Genomic DNA, 21,501 nt, shown 5'->3' with positions numbered 1-21,501 from the left:
AAGAAGGGAGCTGGACACAGAAGGGGTGGGGAACTGTCAGTGTAGCTGGAAATGTTCTGGGGTCTCAGCTCACAGTCTACAATGATCACTATAGTACAGGCAACCACACTAAGGCTCTGTTTCCACTAGTGCAACTTGTCATGCGACTTTGGACACATAAAGTCGCATGACAAGTCACAGCCCATTGATTTCAATGGCACCTGTTCCCATCTATGCGACTTTGAAAAGCAGCGGCTTTGAAAAGGTACCTGCAATGCTTTGATGTGACTTTGATCCAGAGAGCGTTAAGTTGGATCAAAGCTGCACTAAAAGTCACATCAAAGTTGCACTCTAAATTGTGCAACTTTGTGGTCGCAATAGTGGAAACGTGACTTGTCTTGCATCCTTTGTGTCCAAAGCCACATGACAAGTCACAGCCCATCGATTTTAATGGTACAGTTCCCATCTATGCGACTTTGAAAAGGTACCTTTAAGTGGTGTGTAGCTAAATGGTGACTAATGTTAACATAAACACATGGTGTCAACTATCATACAATAATCATGCATATAAAACCAATCAATTGTGAAAAACTCAACAATGAAAAATTATAAATTCGATCAAAGTGACTCGTGGTAAACATTGATATGTAAAGTCCCAAGGAAAAAAAAAAAAACACAGTTCTATCGTGAACAGAAAAAATCTTCTGTGTAGAAAATCTTCTAGAGAAATAGTGAGGATCCCTCACCAAAGATGATAAATGCGACACCCAACATGTGCTGGATATTAGATCTGCTTACCAGATGTAATTGACTTCTTTTGTTACAAAGAAAGTCAAGGACACTTATGCAGGATAGTACTAGCCTGCTCAGATGGATGGACTGGAGATGTATATGAGAAACTTCTAATTTTTCATTGTTGAGTTTTTCACACTTGATTGGTTTTATATGCACGATTATTGTATGATAGTTGACACCATGTGTTTATGTTAACATCAGACACCATTTAGCGCCCTCTACACACCACTTAATTGTTCTTTGATCGCCATTTATCAAATTAGGGGAGCAGCTTATTTTAATAATTACATATTATATTCTATTTTTTTTTTTTTTTTTTTGTGGCGCGGAGTATTCACATTTATTTTTCAAAAGGTACCCGCAATGCTTTGATAAAACTTTGATCCAGAGAGCGTAAAATTGTATCAAAGCTGCACTAAAAGTCGCATCAAAGTTGCACTAGATTGTGCAACTTTGGGGTTGCAATAGTGGAAATGTAGACTAAGGCTCCATTTCCACTAGTATGAATTGTCATGCAACTTTGGACACATAAAGTCACATGACAAGTCACAGCCCATTCATTTCAATGGCACCCGTTCCCATCTACGCAACTTTGAAAATCAGCAACTTTGAAAAGGTATCTGCAATGCTTTGATGCGACTTTTGATCCAGAGAGTGTAAAGTTGGATCAAAGCTGCACTCAAAGTTGCATCAAAGTCACACTCCAAAGTCACACTCTAGCCTTAGGTAGTGCAGGCACCTTTTCAAAGTTGCATAGATGGGAACGTTTGCCTTTGAAATCAATGGAGTGTGACTTGTCATGTGACTTTATGTGTCCAAAGTCGCATGACAAGTCTCACTAGTGGAAACGGAGCCTTAAACTCATTACTCACGTGTAACTCCCTCAGCTGGGCGTGTGCCACACCATGTACACAGTTCCATGCAGAAACAACCACGTGGTTGTACACTGTAGAAAATCTGTAGCATGTTGGATTGTAATCTATATTACAGTTTCTAACAAACATAACATACTTTCACAGCCTGCCCTTCCCCCCTCTCTCTCTCTCAGGAGAAACTGCTATCCAAAACAAGGCTATGAAGACAGGAGGAGATCTGAGAAGGAGAGAAGGCATGGGGGCAGGGCGGGGCTGGGCAGGTCTAGGCATGTCTGTCTAAAAAGGATAGGAGAGATGTGGGCGGGGCTCTGGCAAGTGGGGGCGGTAGAATGAACAGTAGGCATGCCTGTGTAGAAGTGAAGCACAACATTTTCAGGAAGTGAGAGGCAGAATTCAGAAATAACGTTGTCCCTGAAGAACAGGAAGAAGCTGATTGTCTGGCTTTGATTAGACTTTCTCAGCTATACAGAAAATGAATAATGTCAAAGATAAAGGTATTTTACATATAATTAAAAGAAAAAATTTCATTTTTGACTGGACTTCCACTTTAAGGGCAAAATGATTTTGTGCCCGCCACCAGTTTCCATGCAATATATACAATATATCATGAGTGATATTTGAATAGCAAAGCAAAGACAGAAATGCAGTCTGGTCATGGAATCGGATGCAAACTGGTGGCGGTCACAAAATCATTTTGCCCTTAAAGCAGAATTCCAGGCATGGTATACTTTTACATAGTTGCATTGGTCCAGCTTGGATAAATGTAACTATGCATATTCCATCCATAACTAACCAAAGTTCAAAAAAGTTGTTTATTTAGATGGGCGATAAACTATTGTGATTTAGAAACTTTACCAGGTACACACACACTAAACAATGTGCTTTAGAGTTTATTAGAGTAGTTAATGTCCATTACTATCATATTTCTACTTACCAGGAAAGAGTAGCAGTGGCTAAACTCAGCTGTTTTTATATCTTGCTCGGCTATTTCATGGATGTGATCACCTTCCCGCAATTCTAATTTAAGATGAAGCCCATTTTCTAGACCTTGAATGGTGACGCAAGCTTTCTCCTGAGATCCCTCCTCTAACGTTTGAGGTATAAAGATCACATAGTGGCTGTAGGTAGACAGAAAGGCCAATCACAGAATTATTGTAAATTTTACAGGAAAGCTGCTTTGTACTTTTTTTTTTCTTTCAATGCTCAATCTATCCAAGTCCATATTTTGGGAACTAAATAGTAGAGCTGCACAATTAATCGTTAAAAAATCGTGATCTCGATTCACCTCCCCTGACGATCTCTCCTGCTGAGTTTGAGGATTCTTTCATATAAACAAGTGGAGAGATTATCTGCTCACTCAGCTGTCAAAAGAAAACATCCAGGCAGTCTGCCAAGTTTAGAACTTGAAACATTGTATCTAACTTCTTTCTTAGATCAAAGGGATAAACTTCTCTGTGTAAACAAATAACCTGGGCAATCTGCCAAGCTTTAAACAACCTGTAAATGCAGGAAGTTTAACCACTTAGGCCCCTTTCACACTGGAGCGGTTTTCAGGCGGTATTGGGCTAAAAATACCGCCTGAAAACCGCCCCTAAACAGCCTCCGCTGTTTGTTCAGTGTGAAAGCCCGAGGGCTTTCACACTGAAGCGGTGCGCTCGCAGGACGGTAAAAAAAGTCCTGCGAGCCGCTTCTTTGGAGCGGGGAAGGAGCGGTGTATTCACCGCTCCTAAACCGCTCCTGCCCATTGAAATCAATGGGACAGCGCGGCTATACCGCGGTAATACCGCGGCTATAGCCGCGCTGTACGAGCGGATTTAACCCTTTTTCGGCCGCCAGCGGGGGTTAAAACCGAACCGCTAGCGGCCGAATACCGCTGCAAGAACGACGGTACAGCAGCGCTAAAAATAGCGCTGTTGTACTGCCGACGCCCCCACCGCCCCAGTGTGAAAGGGGCCTTAAAGTCTAAATCTTTTTCTGACACTTCTCTCTTAAGTTAAAATCAATATTTTTTGCTAAAAAAAATTACTTGGAACCCCCAAACATAAGAGTATTTATATATATATATATATATATATATATATATATATATATATATATATATATATATATATATATTATAATATATATATATTTTTTTTTTTAGCAGAGACCCTAGGGAATAAAATGGCAATTGCTGCACTTCAATAAATAAAAAACAAAGAAACAGTAAAGTTAGCGCAATTTTTTTTGTTTTAAGGTGAAAGATGATGTTATGCCGCGAAAATCGTGAGAGAATCGTGATCTATCCTTTAAGCAAAAAAATTGTAAGTCTCATTTTAGCCAGAATCATGTAGCTCTACTAAATAGGCAAAGTGCTCTATGCCTCAAGAATCATAACTAGCTGGTGGGCTATTTAAACTACCAATATTTATCCAAGTTTATAATGTCAGTTTTTATTTTTACATATTATTATGTAATGGGGACAAGTAAAAGCAGTCGGTTATTCGTCAGCCTAAGCATCAAACTGAATTTAGATAAAAGTGCTTTATATCTACGTTTGCCTTATCAATACAGAAGAAAACTGCTGAGCAATATATTACAGGAAATTTTATACTGTATATTCACATCATTATCAGATGAAGGGCCTGGTGTGGATTTTGGGGGGAACCCCACGCCATTTTTTTAAACATTTTGGCACGGGGTTCCCCTTAAAATCCATACCAGACCTGAAGGGCATGGTATGGATTTTGGGCGGACCCCCACGCCATTTTAAAAATAAAAATTGGCGCAGGGTTCCCCTTAAACACTTCAATAAACTATATTATTTTATACTACATTGCCTGAATATAGATTCTACACTGAATATCTAATCTACACCAAATGCAGAGTAGTAGTACTACGCTATATAAATATATATATATATATATATATATATATATATATATCTCAAATACACTGCCTGCATGCTACTAAGCTGTGATTGGCTAAAGCATGCAGGTCAGGTGCATGCTTTGGCCAATCTAGTGACATCAATGCACTGTGATCACGCAGTGCATTAAGGGGTAGTTCCGCGGTGCTCAAGTTTTCCGCGAATGCCCCACAATGTTCGGAATTCGGCGAACGAGCGAACACCCGATGTTCGCGTCAAACTTACGTTTGACTCGAACCACGGGCTAATTACAAATACTCCTAGTTGGGGGTTGAACACTCTGATGTGAAACCCAAAGGCTCCAACCCTGGTAGACTTGTAACTACACTGGCCATATGTTTAGGTAGGGCCTTCAATACTATTAGATAGGACTTCTGCATTCCAGATAGGCCCTACAGTTGCCATTAATCTATGCCTGTTTCTCACACTGTGCTTTTTTGGACTTGTCTGTTTATGGTCTATTGCAGTATTTCATTGCATTACCAAAGGCCTTTTCCTGTTAATAAAGCACATAAAAATACTGTATATATTCTGTATGTGTGTCTGTATATATATATATATATATATATATATATATATATATATATATATATATATATATATATATATATATTATATATATACACACACATAGACACGCATACAGAATATATACATTATTTGTATGTGCTTTATTAACAGCCGTGGCTACCCTTGGAACTATATATATATATATATATATATATATATATATATATATATATATATATATATATATATATATATATATATATATATATATATATATATATACACACACACACACACACTACATAAACAGTTAATAAAGACTATAGGGCATATTTATGAAGCAGCACATGTGCCATTTAAATTTACTACAGGGTAATCTTTGTAACTGAAAACACGTGCACCGGATTTACCTACACTTACAGATTGGTGCATATCACATTTACTGCTTTAAAAATAGATCCCTAAAGTTTTGCTTTAAAATAGCAAAGATTAATTGCCATAGTAATTGTCTTACGGATCTGTGGCTGATACAAGTGTTGAGCTGCAGATGGCCAGGCAGATGGACACCAGGAGAAGCTGCATGTTGGGACACGTCACCTTCAATGAGTCTGGGAAATTGATCCATTTTTATAGTAATGACAGACATGGAAAGAACCAATACCTCCCACTATTACCCTCCCTATCTGGGGGCAAACAAGTCCAATGGCAAATATTGGCTGAATAAAAAGATTTCAACACTGACATATGACTTTTAATCTGTGGACTTTTATACTGTTTGTAGTTTAAATATTGTAAAAAAAAAAACAGTGCACACACCTTTTGATGGAAATCTGCAAAAATAGTTTTTTTCCATTTTAGGCAATGCAGGAAAAATTGAAGCTATACATTTTAAATAGTCATGTATTTACAAAAAACACATGGGGATATCTTTTCCCTGTGCCATAGTCAGTTTTGTCTCACATAATGCATTAGAGTACCAGACTGAGATTCATTTTTAACATGTTTGTGGACCCTCAGGTACTTTAAATGCAGGAACTCTATCATTTCTGTGTTTGCCTGTGCTGTACAGGAGTAGTATGTTTTTATCTATTACAGGTCCATATGTTCCACTAGTTTCCTCACAGAAATTAATGAATACACTATTAGCTTACTTAGACCTACTGTGTATACTTACAGCTGTGAAGACATTAGACCAGGGTTTCTCAACCAGGGTTCTTCCAGAGATTGCTAGGGGCTCCTTAACCACTTCAGCCCCGGAAGGATTTACCCCCTTCCTGACCAGAGCACTTTTTACAATTCGGCACTGCGTCGCTTTAACTGCTAATTGCGCGGTCATGCAATGCTGTACCCAAACGAAATTTGCGTCCTTTTCTTCCCACAATTATGCTCCGTACACACGGTCGGATTCTCCGATGGAAAATGTCCGATCGGAGCGTGTTGTCGGAAATTCCGACAGTGTGTGGGCTCCATCGGACATTTTCCATCGGATTTTCCGACACACAAAGTTGGAGAGCAGGACATAAAATTTTCCGACAACAAAATCCGTTGTCGGAAATTCCGATCGTGTGTGCACAAATCCGACGGACAAAGTGCCAGGCATGCTCAGAATAAATAAAGAGATGAAAGCTATTGGCCACTGCCCCGTTTATAGTCCCGACGTACGTATTTTACGTCACCGCGTTCAGAACGATCGGATTTTCCGACAACTTTGTGTGACCGTGTGTATGCAAGACAAGTTTGAGCCAACATCCATCGGAAAAAATCCTAGGATTTTGTTGTCGGAATGTCCGAACAAAGTCCGACCGTGTGTACGGGGCATTAGAGCTTTCTTTTGATGGTATTTGTTCACCTCTGCCGTTTTTATTTTTTGCGCTTTAAATGGAAAAAGACCGAAAATTTTGAAAAAAAAATGATATTTTCTACTTTTTGTTATAAAAAAAATCCAATAAACTCAATTTTAGTCATACATTTAGGCCAAAATGTATTCGGCCACATGTCTTTGGTAAAAAAAATGTCAATAAGCGTATATTTATTGGTTTGCGCAAAAGTTATAGCGTCTACAAACTAGGGTACATTTTCAGGAATTTACACAGCTTTTAGTTTATGACTGCCTATGTCATTTCTTGAGGTGCTAAAATGGCAGGGCGGTACAAAACCCCCCCAAATTACCCCATTTTGGAAAGTAGACACCCCAAGGAAATTGCTGAGAGTCATGTTGAGCCCATTGAATATTAATTTTTTAATATCCCAAGTGATTGAAGTCCCAAGTGACTGAATAATGACAAAAAAAAAAAATTTACAAAAAGTTGTCACTAAATAATATATTGCTCACACAGGCCATGGGCATATGTGGAATTGCACCCCAAAATACATTTAGCTGCTTCTCCTGAGTATGGGGATACCACATGTGTGGGACTTTTTGCGAGCCTAGCCGCGTACGGGGCCCCGAAAACCAATCACTGCCTTCAGGATTTCTAAGGGCGTAAATTTTTGATTTCACTCCTCACTACCTATCACAGTTTTGAAGGCCATAAAATGCCCAGATGGCACAAACCCCCCCCCCAAATGACCTTATTTTGGAAAGTAGACACCCCAAGCTATTTGCTGAGAGGCATGTTGAGTCCATGGAATATTTTATATTTTGACACAAGTTGCAGGAAAGTGACACTTTTTTTTTTTTTGCACTAAGTTGTCATTAAATGATATATTGCTCACACAAGCCATGGGCATGCTTCTCCTGAGTATGGGGATACCACATGTGTGGGACTTTTTGGGAGACTAGCCGCGTACGGGGCCCCGAAAACCAATCACCGCCTTCAGGATTTCTAAGGGTGTAAATTTTTGATTTCACTCTTCACTGCCTATCACAGTTTCGGAGGCCATGGAATGCCCAGGTGGCACAACCCCCCCCCCCCTCCAAATGACCCCATTTTGGAAAGTAGACACCCCAAGCTATTTGCTGAGAGGCATGGTGAGTATTTTGCAGCTCTCATTTGTTTTTGAAAATGAAGAAAGACAAGAAAACAATTTTTTTTTTTCTTTTTTCAATTTTTAAATCTTTGTGACAAAAAGTGAGGTCTGCAAAATACTCACTATACCTCTCAGCAAATAGCTTGGGGTGTCTACTTTCCAAAATAGGGTCATTTGGGGGGGGGGGGTTGTGCCACATGGGCATTCCATGGCTTCCGAAACTGTGATAGGCAGTGAAGAGTGAAGTAAAAAATTTACGCCCTTAGAAAGCCTGAAGGCGGTGCTTGGTTTTCGGGGTCCCGTACGCGGCTAGGCTCCCAAAAGGTCTCACACATGTGGTATCCCCGTACTCAGGAGAAGCAACAGAATGTATTTTGGGGTGTAATTTCACATATTCCCATGGCATGTTTGAGCAATATATCATTTAGTGACAACTTTGTGCAACTTGTGCCACAATATAAAATATTCCATAGACTCGACATGCCTCTCAGTAAATAGCTTGGGGTGTCTACTTTCCAAAATGGGGTCATTTGGGGGGGGGGGGGGGTTGAACTATCCTGGCATTTTATGCACAACATTTAGAAGCTTATGTCACACTTTCTGACACTTTTTGTTTACATGAAAAAAAATATTTTTTTTTGCAAGAAAATTACTTTGAATCCCCAAACATTATATATTTTTTTAAAGCAAATGCCCTACAGATTAAATGGTGGGTGTTTCATTTTTTTTTCACACAGTATTTGTGCAGCGTTTTTTCAAATGCATTTTTTGGGGAAAAAACACACTTTTTTAAATTTTAATGCACTAAAACACACTATATTGCCCAAATGTTTGATGAAATAAAAAAGATGATCTTAGGCCAAGTATATGGATACCAAACATGACATGCTTTAAAATTGTGCACAAACGTGCAGTGGCAACAAAATAAATACATTTTTAAAAGCCTTTAAAAGCCTTTACAAGTTACCACTTTAGATTTACAGAGGAGGTCTACTGGTAAAATTACTGCCCTCGATCTGACCTTCGCGGTGATACCTCACATGCATGGTGCAATTGCTGTTTACATTTGATGCCAGACCGACGCCTTCGTTCGCCTTAGCACGAGAGCAGGGGGGAACAGGGATGCTTTTTTTCTTTATTATTTTGTTGCTTTTTTATCTTATTTTTAAACTGTTCCTTTCATGTTTTTTTTGTAATCATTTTTATTGTTATCTCAGGGAATGTAAATATCCCCTATGATAGCAATAGGTAAAGACAGGTACTTTTTTAAAAAAAAAATGGGGTCTACTAGACACTAGATCTCTCCTCTGCCCTCAAAGCATCTGACCACACCAAGATCGGTGTGATAAAATGCTTTCCCAATTTCCCAATGGCGCTGATTACATCCGGCGAAATCTAAGTCACGAAATGCTCGTAGCTTCCGGTTTCTTAGGCCATAGAGATGTTTGGAGCCACTCTGGTCTCTGATCAGCTCTATGGTCAGCTGGCTGAATCACCAGCTGCATTCTCAGGTTCCCTGTTGAGACAGGAGAGCCGGAGAAAAACACGGAAGACGGTGAAGGGGGGTCATTCCCTCCCACTGCTTGTAAAAGCAGTCTAGAGGCTAATTAGCCGCTAGGATTGCTTTTACATGAAAGCTGACCGCTGGCTGAAAAGAATGATACCAAGATGATACCTAAACCTGCAGGCATCATTCTGGTATAACCACTCAAAGTCGTGAATGGCATACCTGAAGACAAAAAAATGGTTAACAATAAAACACAGTAAACGGTAAAGTATAAAAAATTGCATACCTGAAAAGCAAACATGATAAAACATAATAACAATAAAACATTGCAGAATAGAATACAGTAAAAAAGAGCAGAACAGTAGAGAGAGAATAGAGAGAGAGAACAATGAAACGACAACTATTTTTTTTTATTTTATATATTTTTTTGTGTTTTTTTTTTTTTTTTTTTTTTTTTACACTTTTTTTTGTAACTGTAACTTTTATAACTGTAACCGGTTCCAGATTCGGGTCTCTCAAAATGCGATGGCATCTTGGGAGACCCTGTGAAAGTGTGCCTAGTCTGTGCAATTCTGTACCCTACGCTAATACTCAACTAGTGTATGGTAGCATTCAAAACATTAACCAATGCAAAGACCAGGATTGTCAGGACAGGAGGGAAAATAATAGCGGGTGTCACGCCTATATCCACGCTTGCTGCAGACATGACATCTTTTTTGAGGGGGTTTGTTGGGTAGGGGTACTCGGGAGGACATAAAGGAAATGCCTCTCATGCAGCCGACTGCATTTGGTTGGGGATGTGAATGGGGTAAGTACGGGCGCTGCAGAAGCGGTGGGTTCCCAATTAGGATTGGTGAATGCAGCAGGAAGGGCACTATGGGGACGACGGGCCTGTTTGTCTTCTTCTTGGTGGCAGCAGGACACTACTTGTGCTTGCCACCTCACCAGCTTGAACTGCACTTATGGGACTCGCCACGTCACCAAGTGTTACTGCAGTGCTGGTTTGACTACAACCGGGGTGTACTAGGCCATTGGTGCTTGCCAGTTCACCAAAACGCTACCAAAAAAACTGTTAGCGATCGCAGGGATCAGGCCTGACTCTGCGAATGCTGCAGTTATGCGTTTAGTGTTATGTAAGTGACAGTGATCGATCGATACTGCACTTGGGTGGGCTGGGCTGGGCCGGGCGGAGGGGCAAAACGCAGGTGCTAGCAGGTATCTGGGCTGATCCCGCTAACACTGCGTTTTTGGGAACCCTAAACTGCTGGGGACGCTAGTATAGATCTGATCAGATCAGATATTGATCCGATCAGATCCTATACCACTAAGGGAGGTGTATGGTGCGTGCGTGGGTGTTAGCGGTACTGGCGCTAACCTGACGCTGCTTGGGGCTGGTGCTTGCCAGTTCACCAAAACGCTACCAAAAAAACTGTTAGCGATCGCAGTGATCAGGCCTGACTCTGCGAACGCTGCAGTTATGCGTTTAGTGTTTTGTAAGTGACAGTGATCGATCGATACTGCACTTGGGTGGGCTGGGCTGGGCGGAGGGGCAAAACGCAGGTGCTAGCAGGTATCTGGGCTGATCCCACTAACACTGCGTTTTTGGGAACTCTAAACTGCTGGGGACGCTAGTATAGATCTGATCAGATCAGATATTGATCCGTTCAGATACTATACCACTAAGGGAGCTGTACGGTGCGTGCGTGGGTGTTGGCGGTACTGGTGGTAACCTAACGCTGCCTGGGGCGCGCATTTATCTGACCCTAAAACTTAACTTATATCACCGCCGGGCGATCAGGGGGCTAAACCTTTATTCGGTAATAAACGGCGGGTGCCCTGACACTATAAAAAATAAACTAACTAACCAGCGTCACCCGTAACAGTTATACGGTGATCACTGGTGAAAGGGTTAACTAGGGGGCAATCAAGGGGTTAAAACCTTTATTAGGTAGTATATGAGGGTCCCTGACGCTATAAAACGCTGACGGCGAACCTATATATTTACTTCCCTAACTAGTGTCACCTGTGACACTAATACAGCAATCAGAAAAATGATCGCTTAGTGACACTGGCGACGGGGGGTGATCAAGGGGTTAAAACTTTATTGGGGGGGTTAGGGGGGTACCCTAGACCTAAAGGGGGCTAATACTAACTGCCCTACCACACTAACTGTCACAAACTGACACCAATGCAGTAATCAGAAAAAAAAAAAACTGCTTGGTGTCATTGTGACGGGGGGGGGGGGGGGGGGAGTGATTAGGGGGTGATCGGGGGGTGTATTGTGTGCCTGGTATGTTCTACTGTGTGTGTGTGTTTGTGCACTCACATTGATGTCTTCTCTCCTCGGCGCTGGAACGAAAAATACCGAGCCGAGGAGAGATGACATCACTTCCTCCGCTGCTGTTTACTATACAGCAGCAGAGGAAAGATCCTACTGGCCGGGAGCAATCGCGAGGGGGGGGTCACGAATGGATGGCCTCCCCCTCACCTCCGATCGCCGGGGGAGAAATGCTGACTGCCTCGGGCACGGGGGGGGTCCGATCGGACCCCCCGCCCGCGGGAGGCAGATCACGTACAGGTACGTGATTCTGCCTGCCCGTGCCATTCTGCCGACGTATATCGTTGTGAGGCGGTCGGCAAGTTGTTAAACAATGATCAATTGCTGCCTCTCAGATAAGTTCCCACTGACACCATTGATCTTTTTAGCTACTGATTCTTCATAATGACTGCAATTATAAGGGGCATTCTTCCCACTGACAATCACAATGCATAGCTCCTAACTGTCCCTGATTTCGAGGGACTGTCCCTGATTTGGAGCAATGTCCCTCTGTCCCTCATTCCTCCTCATTTGTCCCTTATTTTAGTCTGATCTATATAGTTGTATATAAAATTCACTTTTTATCTTTCAAAAAGTGTTTCCCAGTGCTAAACCTTTTATCCAATTTCTAAATTGCTGCATTTGTGCATTTTAAAAGCCAATATAAAGGAATAGTAGTGGTAAAAAAAAAGCACTTGTGGATTTAATTAACCTTTTTTGTGGTTAATTCTCCTTTAAGGGAGTGTGGCAGGGGGTGTGTCCTATGCCTGCATACATTTGTTAGTAGGTGTCCCTCATTCCTATTTCAAAATGTTGGGAGGTATGTATCATGCTAATGTATCATTAGTTGTAGGTATAGACATTTTTAGTAGGGGTTCCCTGAGACCAAAACATTAGTTCAAGGGTTCCTCTGTGTTGAAAGGTTGGAAAAAGCTGCATTAGACCATAAACACCATAGACAGCAACTGATGAAAATGGTTCTATATTCCCTTTTAAAAAAAAAATTGTTACTAATACTGAATGTCTAGGCCAGAAGGATTTATAATTAACCATTTCAGCTCCGGAAGGTTTTACCCCCTTCATGACCAGGCCATTTTTTGCAATACTGCACTGTGTTGCTTTAACTGACAATTGCGCTGTCGTGCGACACTGTACCCAAATAAAATTGATGTTCTTTTCCCCACAAATAGAGCTTTCTTTTGGTTGTATTTGATCATCTCTGCGTTTTTTATTGTTTGACCTATAAACAAAAAAAGACTGACAATTTAGAAAAAAAACAAAAAAAAAAACAATATTTTTTACTTTCTGCTATAAGCCCTGGTTCACACGGGTGCAGTTTGACATGTCAAATCGGTTGCAATTGTCTGCAATGGCAGCGTCCTACTTGCACCGATTTTTAAAAAAGTAGTTTCTGTACTAGTTTTTGCGATTTGGGGGGGGGGGGGTTCCATGTCACTGTCACTGTATAAATGATACTGACAGGGAAGGGGTTAACATCAGGGGCAATTAAAGGATTAAGTGTGCTCCTAGGGAGTGCTTGCTAACTGTGGGGGAAACGCTGTGACTGGAGGAAAACAGAGGTCCGTGTTTCTGCTTAGCAGAAACACAAGATCTCCAATTTCCTCCCTCACAGAATGGCGGTCTGCCTTGTTTACATGGGCAGACTGCCATTCTGCCTCTCCTGTGAATGATCGCGGGTGGTCGGCGGCATCTGCTGATTGGCTCCCGCTATGCCCAATCACAGTGTGCACGCAGCACGCGCGCAGCAGAGCCGAGGAGTAGAATCACGTACAGGTATGTGATTTTGCACTTAAGGGCTGCCCTGCCCCAGTATATGTACGTGGAGCGGTCCCTAAGTAATTAAGGCCCTGGTAAGGAAACTAACAATGCAGCAGAGGGCAGACAACATCAAATGTTTACAATGTGGGCCTGCACATCAGAGCAGAAGGAGAAATAATTAGTTATGTTAGATGTTTATGAAGAATATTCCCTTTCCCATTTTTTCATAAACCAGACAGTAATCACTGGTTTAATTTAACCACTTCAGCCCCCGGAAAATTTGGCTGCTGAATAACCAGGCAATTTTTTGTAATTCGGCGCGGTCGTGCGACACTGCACCCCAACAAAATTGACGCCCTTTTTTTCCCACAAATAGAGCTTTCTTTTGGTAGTATTTTATCATCTCTGAGGTTTTTATTTTTTGAGCTATAAACAAAAAAAAGAGCGACAATTTTGAAAAAAAAAACAATATTTTGTACTTTTTGCTATAATAAATATCCCCACTTTTTTTTAAAATCGATTTTTTTCTCAGTTTAGGCCGATATGTATTCTTCTACATATTTTTGGTAAAAAAAAAAAAAAAAAAAAAATCGCCAGAAGCGTATATTGATTGGTTTGCGCAAAAGTTATAGCGCCTACAAAATAGGGAATAGATTTAAAGCATTTTTATTATTATTTTTTTTACTAGTAATGGTGGCGATCTGCATTTTTTATCGGGACTGCGACATTATGGCGGACACATCGGACGCTTTTGACACATTTTTGGGACCATTGGCATTTATATAGCGATCAATGCTATAAAAATGCACTGATTACTGTAAAAAGTTCACTGGCAGAGAAGGGGTTAACACTAGGGGGCAATCAAGGGGTTAACTGTGTTCCCTAGTGTGTGTTTCTAACTGTAGGGGGAGGGGACTGACCTAGAGGAAATGACAGATCGTGGTTCCCAGCTTTTAGGAACTCATGATCTGTCTCTCCTCACAGAACAGAACAGGGATTTGTGTGTTTACACACATACGTCCCTGATCTGCCTCTCGTGCCCGTCATTGCTCATGGCCGGCGGTCATTGTGACCATCGGCCACAAGCATCGGCGCCCCCGCAGTGCAGCGGGCACGTGCACGCCTGTTATCCCGCTTAAAGGAGCCGACGTATAGCTACGACGGCTTGTGCCGACCTGCCACAGTATAATGACGGCGGCTGGTCGGCAAGCGGTTAAAGGCTAGGAAAAATAATACATGCATACATTTTTGCAGAAAAAGTGCATTTATTATTTGTTCCTACAGGACCCTTGAAAGCATTGCACGTGCAATCCACTGAGCCATACGATCGCTTGAACTGAGCGCTGATTGGGACATCCCTTGCCGGCAGCACCCGCAGCGGTTCCTGAGCTGTCCAGGTCCATATAAAAACTGTAGCATAGTGCAAACACATGTATGCATCATAAATTGCACCAACATGTGAGGATTTGTCACAAACAGAGTGAGAGCAATATTTCTAGGGCCATATGGTTAACTCTAAACGCTGAGGTGCAAAGGCTTTAAAAAGTTGCCTATGGAGAATTTTGGGTACCATAGTTATTTATGACTCCACGGGTGTTCACAATTTTAAGAACTCACATGTTGGGTATCTATTTGCTCAGTGCAACTCCATCTTTTTTATTTTACCAAAAAAAATGGATATAATATTGTATTTGCACTAAAATTCATTTTAGTGTTTTTTTTCCTAAAAATATGCTTTTGCTGAATAAATCCTCAAATATCATGTAACATAAAAAACTACCACCATTTTACTCTCCAGGTGTCTGCTTTCAGAAAATATATACTTCTGGGGGTGTTTACAGTCATTTCTATCATAAAATTCAGATTTTAACATACAATATCTCACAAAAGTGAGTACACACCTCACATTTTTGTAAATATTTTATTATATATTTTCATGTGACAACACTGAAGAAATGACAATTTACTACAATGTAAAGTAGTGAGTGTACAGCTTGTATAACAGTGTAAATTTTCTGTCCCCTCAAAATAACTCAACACACAGCCATTAATGTCTAAACTGCTGGCAACAAAATTGAGTACACCCCTAAGTGAAAATGTCCAAATTGGGCTCAAAGTGTCAGTATTTTGTGTGGCCACCATTATTATCCAGCACTCAAAAGAAGAAGATTTGTTGCGCTAAACCTAGAAAAGTATACATTAAAAAAAGCTGCTGGCACTATATAAGAGGTGCAGCGCTAGTGAGTGGTGATAATAAACAATGAGTTCATCATATAATAATTCTAATAAATTGATAGATTATGTAGTCCATCAAAAAAGAATTCAAAGATCCATCAGAAAAAGCTGAAGAGGAAGAGCCGTCACCAACACCCAATATTACTGACTCTTACCGCCAGTGCATTGGATATACACAGTATGTAGATGTATGGTTGGTTGGATCCCCGCTTCATATACCGTATTTATCGGCGTATAACACGCACTTTTTTCCCCTTAAAATCAGGGGAAAATCGCGGGTGCGTGTTATACGCCGATCCCCTGCGATCCTGAGCTGCCAGATCTTCAAAATCGCCGACCGTGATTTGAAAATGGCGCCGCCGGCGCCGAATACACAGAGCCGGTCCTCGGCTCTTCTCGGCCACTTTCGGCTTCAGTGTACTCGGCTAGGTTCGGATAGCTCCGCTCACAGTCACGCCCATCCCGGGCGGGACTACGAGTGGAGCCGAAAGTGAACGAGAGCCGCCGAGAAGAGCCGAGGACCGGCTCTGTGTATTTCGGCGCCGGCGGCGCCATTTTCAAATCGCGGTCAGCGATTTTGAAGCCCAGGATGGCAGGGGATCACAGGATCGAAGGCTGCACTGGGGCAAGGCTGCACTGACAAGGCTGCACTGGGGCAAGGCTGCACTGACAAGGCTGCACTGGGGCAAGGCTGCACTGACAAGGCTGCACTGGGGCAAGGCTGCACTGACAAGGCTGCACTGGGGCAAGGCTGCACTGGGGCAAGGCTGCACTGGGGAAGGCTGCACTGACAAGGCTGCACTGGGGCAAGGCTGCACTGAGAAGGCTGCAATGATGGGCATTTAAATGTAAGTTTTTTTCCCTTCAACTTCCCTCCTAAAAGTTTTTTTTCCTTAAAATTCCCTCCTAAACTTGGGGTGCGTGTTATACGCCGATAAATACGGTAATTCACTGCGTTAGAGAGGTCCCTCTTTCACTGATAAACCAGGTGTAAACAGCTCGGTAAACATTTGACCAAGTGGACCATTCCCAAAAGGTATAGCCCGGTAACCACATGAGAAAAGAAGGGGAAGACTCTCATTGCGCAGACATCTGACAATAGGCTTAATTTATTGACATAAAGCAGTAGATAAAACTCACATGTGGTGAATGTAGTACAGGCAATCGGAAAGCGCCCAGCGCTTCCTACCAACGAGATGGCAGCCACTCCCCCATCCACAATGCTACGTCACGCGTCCCTCGTACAGCCTGACATTGCGCCACAAGCGTGCGTCCTCAGGGGTGTGGCTAAGATGTGTGACATTGCTGCTTATAAGGGGAATGAAACAGGATATGGTCTTGCGTTCCAAATGGCGTAAATGACCTATTTGTCACGCTTGTGACGAAACGTCGGACTGTACGAGGGACGCGTGACGTAGCATTGTAAATGGGGGAGTGGCCGCCATCTCGTTGGTAGGAAGCGCTGGGCGCTTTCCGATTGCCTGTACTATATTCACATGTGAGTTTTATCTACTGCTTTATGTCAATAAATTAAGCCTATTGTCAGATGTCTGCACAATGAGAGTCTTCCCCTTCTTTTCTCATGTGGTTACCGGGCTATACCCTTGGGAACGTTCCGCTTGGTCAAGTGTTTACCAAGCTGTTTACACCTGGTTTGTCAGTGAAAGAGGGACTTCTCTAACACAGTGAATTTTATGAAGCGGGGATCCAACCAACCATACATCTACATACTGTGTATATCCAATGCACTGGCAGTAAGAGTCAGTAATATTGGGTGTTAGTGACGGCTCTTCCTCTTCAGCTTTTTCTGATGGATCTTTGAATTCTTTTTTGATGGACTACATAACCTATCAATTTTTTAGACTTATTATATGATGAACTCATGGTTTATTATCACCACTCACTAGCGCTGCACCTCTTACCCTCTATTATCCAGCACTGCCTTAACTCTTGGGCATGGAGTTCACCAGAGCTTCATAGGTTGCCATTAGAGTCCTCTTCCACTCCTCCATGATGACATCATGGACCTGGTGGATGTTAGAGACCTTGTGCTCCTCCACCTTCCATTTGAGGATGCCCCACAGATGCTCAATAGGGTTTAGGTCTGGAGACATGCTTGGCCAGTCAATCACCTTTACCCTCAGCTTCTTTAGCGAGGCAGTGGTCGTCTTGGAGGTGTGACATAAGGCAGCATCTTATGTACTGTGTAAGGGTTTCTTATCAAGACATAATATCACAAACGGTTGTACCACGGTTCTGAGCTTGGAAAGCAGTCTACAGCTAACTGACACAGAACCCAAGGAACTGGAAAATGCCAAAATGCAGAGTTTGGTGACTGATGGACACATAATATGGTAACTTTGCCCCGCTCAGAGGGTCACTGACAAAAAGGAGGTTCAGTTGCAACTGGGTAGAAGCTGCTCTAGAACTGGGGAAAAATCTGCAGCTAAGTGGCACCATACATGAAGTTTGAAAAGGATTACAATGCAGAGCTCAGTGCTTGAAGACCGATACCTGGATGTATTTTCCATATCAAGGGGCTTGCTCAGAAAGTGAAACTGGGTAACACGAGAGGCTGTACCATGGCTCTGAATCTGGAAAGCACCCTATGGCTAACTAACTCAGTACACTAATGTCTGTAAAGTGCCACAAGCAGATCCCAGTGCCCAAAGGTCACATTCCATGTTAACCCCACATTTCTTCATTTCAGCTATAGCATGAGGATACTCTGACCTGGATAGGCGCTGTTTATAGACCAGCTCAAGCAGCATATTAGATGTATTGAGACAAGAAGAAAAACATATAGAAAGTGTAGCGCTACCCCTGTAGAAGCCACTGGTATTTTGCCCAGGTCTTCTCCCTTTTTGTCATTCAGCCAGGCACAAGGTAGATTCACACAACCAGGTGCACACACACTTCCACTCTTCTTCAATGGCCAGTATTTTTGGAGAACTTGGATAGAAGGAGAATTAGTAGGATACTGAACTCTCGGTTAAACTCTGGTGAAGTCCTTGCTGAACGCAGATAGAAGACTTCTCCTTGGCAGTAGCTATAAAGTAGTTTAGGATTGAGCAAAGTCCGTTAGTAGTAGTAGTATCAGGGCAAAGCTCCTCAAGACACCAGCCAGTTACGGCAGACTGTTCCTGTATTTGGCAGTCCAAAAGTAGCAGAAACTGAGCAAAGTCATATGCAGTAGCAATAGCTGTACAAGCTCTTCAGAACACTTGCCAGTGTTCCCTTGACTGGATCCTTAGCTGACTATATAGCATAACAGAAGGGGTTAAGAGCATAAGTCTAGGATCTTTTATGTTGTCTGTACTCACAAAATGTCCAGGGGCACCTGGTACCCTTCTTCCAACTTCCAGGTGACACTATATAGCAGTAGTACCAGACCAGATCTTAAATACACAGCCCCTTCTGCCAGCTTTCTGGAGAACCAGGGTCACTCTCACTAACTTCAGGCCTTCAGGTCACCCACCTGTGGCCTCATGGCAGCATACTCTCTCTAAATTTAGGCCCTCAGATCGCCCACCTGAGGCCACATGGCAGCAGGTGCCAGGGGAGGCAGCAGTCTTTCACCCAGCTGGTACAATCTAATCCTGGGAAAGACCTCATGCTCAACCCATATAAAGAATAAATACCCTCTCCCAGGAACCTCTAGGGCCACCCTCCCTGGGATAGGCTGGAGTTGCATTAATATTCATGCTGTATTCTGCATAGCATCCACCTATTCATCCACAACCTTCCTTGGTTACTTGGATACAGAGGAGGCCAGAGGCAGACCTAACCAGCAGCTGAGCACACTAAGGAGGCTAGACTAATCAATCACAGCTCTCTGTTAAAGCGGAGTTCCACCCAAAAATGGAACTTCCGCTTATCTGGTTCCTCCCCCCCTCCGGTGTCACATTTGGCACCTTTCAGGGGGGAGGGGGGAGCACATACCTGTCTAAGCCAGATATTTGCTCCCACTTCTGGCAAAAGATCACCGCAGAATCCGCGGCGATCTACACCATGTCCGGCCCCTTCTCCGTCCCCCCGCTGTCTTATGGGAGACACACAGATCCTAGAAGACAGCAGGGAGTCCAGGCAGGATGTGCATCGCGACTCGCGCATGTGCAGTAGGGAACCAGGCTGTGAAGCCGCAAGGCTTCACTTCCTGATTCCCTTACCGAAGATGCCGGCGCCTGCACAGGTAAGTGTCCATTATTTTAAAGGTCAGCAGCTGCAGTAATTGTAGCTGCTGACTTTTTTTTTTTAATTTTCAGCAGAACTCCGCTTTAAGCAGAGAGCTAAGTAAATTTCCCTAGCAATTCTCCTTTTAAGCAAGAGAACTAAAACTATATTACACCAATCCTAGCACCTACCTAGGAGGTTGCTACAAAAGTATAGAGTAAATGAAGAGAATAGAATAAATTAGTTAAAAATTAGTACATTTTTCTTCAGCAGAGTCCTATGTCACCAGCAAAACCTGAATCAACTTAAATGGAGGAGAGGGCTTAGCATTTTTCTTTTGATTGACCTTTGAATGGACAAGCTGGAAAGCTTATGTTGAACAGCAGCTGCAGTTGTTGACCAGTGTATCCTTGTGGTTTTAGCATCTCAAAGTGTTAAAGCGGAGGTTCGCTGAAAAAAAAATATTAAAAGCCAGCAGCTACAAATACTGCAGCTGCTGACTTTTAATATGGACACTTACTTGTCCAGGGAGCCCGCGATGTCGGCAGCCGAAGCCAATCCGTCTTTCGGCTCTCGGCTGCTGCCGCCGCCATCCTCGGTAAAGGAATAAGGAAGTGAAGCCGTGCGGCTTCACTGCCTGGTTCCCTACTGCGCATGCGCGAGTCACGCTGCGCGTCCTCTCAGGTCCCTGCTGTGTTCTGGGACCTGTGTGTCTCCCAGAATACAGTGGGAGAGGACAGGGTAGTGGCATAGGTCACCGCAAGTGCCGCGGTGATCTATGCCAGGAAGTGGGAGCAAATACCTGTATTAGACAGGTATCTACTCCCTCCTCCCCCCTGAAAGGTGCCAAATGTGACACCGGAGGGGGGGAGGGAATCCAAAAAGTGGAAGTTCCATTTTTGGGTGGAACTCCACTTTAATATCTTGGAATTTCCAAACACTGCACTCTTCATAGCTTACGGACAATGAGGAAAGAAAGTATTTATTTGAAAAAAAAAAGAAAAGCAACTCATATTGCACTGTAACTAAAGAGGTCAGGGAATAATGGACAGATTTGATCAAGCTGGCAGTGTCACATACTGTGCCTCCAACTAATGTTGGAGGAGCCTGATGTGACGAGAAAGGCCTCTCTTACACCTCTGGCTCAAGGCCTGAGACCACGGAGTGGCATGAGTGCCTGGTTGCATACCTCCCAACTTCATGAGATGGGAATGAGGGACACCTATCAGCAAAAGTATGCAGGCATAGGACACACCCATTACCATGCCCTCTTAAAGGAGAATTATACAAAAAAACAAGATGGGTTAAACCCACAAGTGCTTTTTTTTACCACTACTATTCCTTTATATTGGTGTTTGGAATTTACAAATGCAACAATTTAGAAATCAGATGAAAGGTTTAGCGCTGGAAAACACTTTTTGATAGATAAAAGGTGCATTTTATATACATCTAT

At 42.6% G+C, this 21,501-nt stretch overlaps 1 protein-coding gene across 1 annotated transcript in view; it reads right to left on the bottom strand.

Moving 5' to 3' along the window:
- The window catches only part of LOC141105855 (alpha-2-macroglobulin-like protein 1), a 181,626-nt gene extending 175,890 nt beyond the window's left edge, over nt 1-5,736 (bottom strand). Inside the window, exons 1-2 of the mRNA XM_073595998.1 lie at nt 5,582-5,736; nt 2,584-2,767 (exon numbers count right to left, since the gene is read on the bottom strand). Of these exons, the coding sequence (XP_073452099.1) occupies nt 2,584-2,767; nt 5,582-5,649 (252 nt within the window). The 5' untranslated portion in view covers nt 5,650-5,736. The remainder of the gene's footprint in view (nt 1-2,583; nt 2,768-5,581) is intronic.
- Between the last annotated feature and the right edge of the window lie 15,765 nt (nt 5,737-21,501).

The sequence above is a fragment of the Aquarana catesbeiana genome, linkage group LG08, assembly GCF_042186555.1.
Source record: "Aquarana catesbeiana isolate 2022-GZ linkage group LG08, ASM4218655v1, whole genome shotgun sequence".
NCBI lineage: Eukaryota > Metazoa > Chordata > Amphibia > Anura > Ranidae > Aquarana > Aquarana catesbeiana.
The sequence above is the reverse complement of the archived record's forward strand: the minus strand, read 5'-3'. Positions and strand labels throughout refer to the sequence as shown.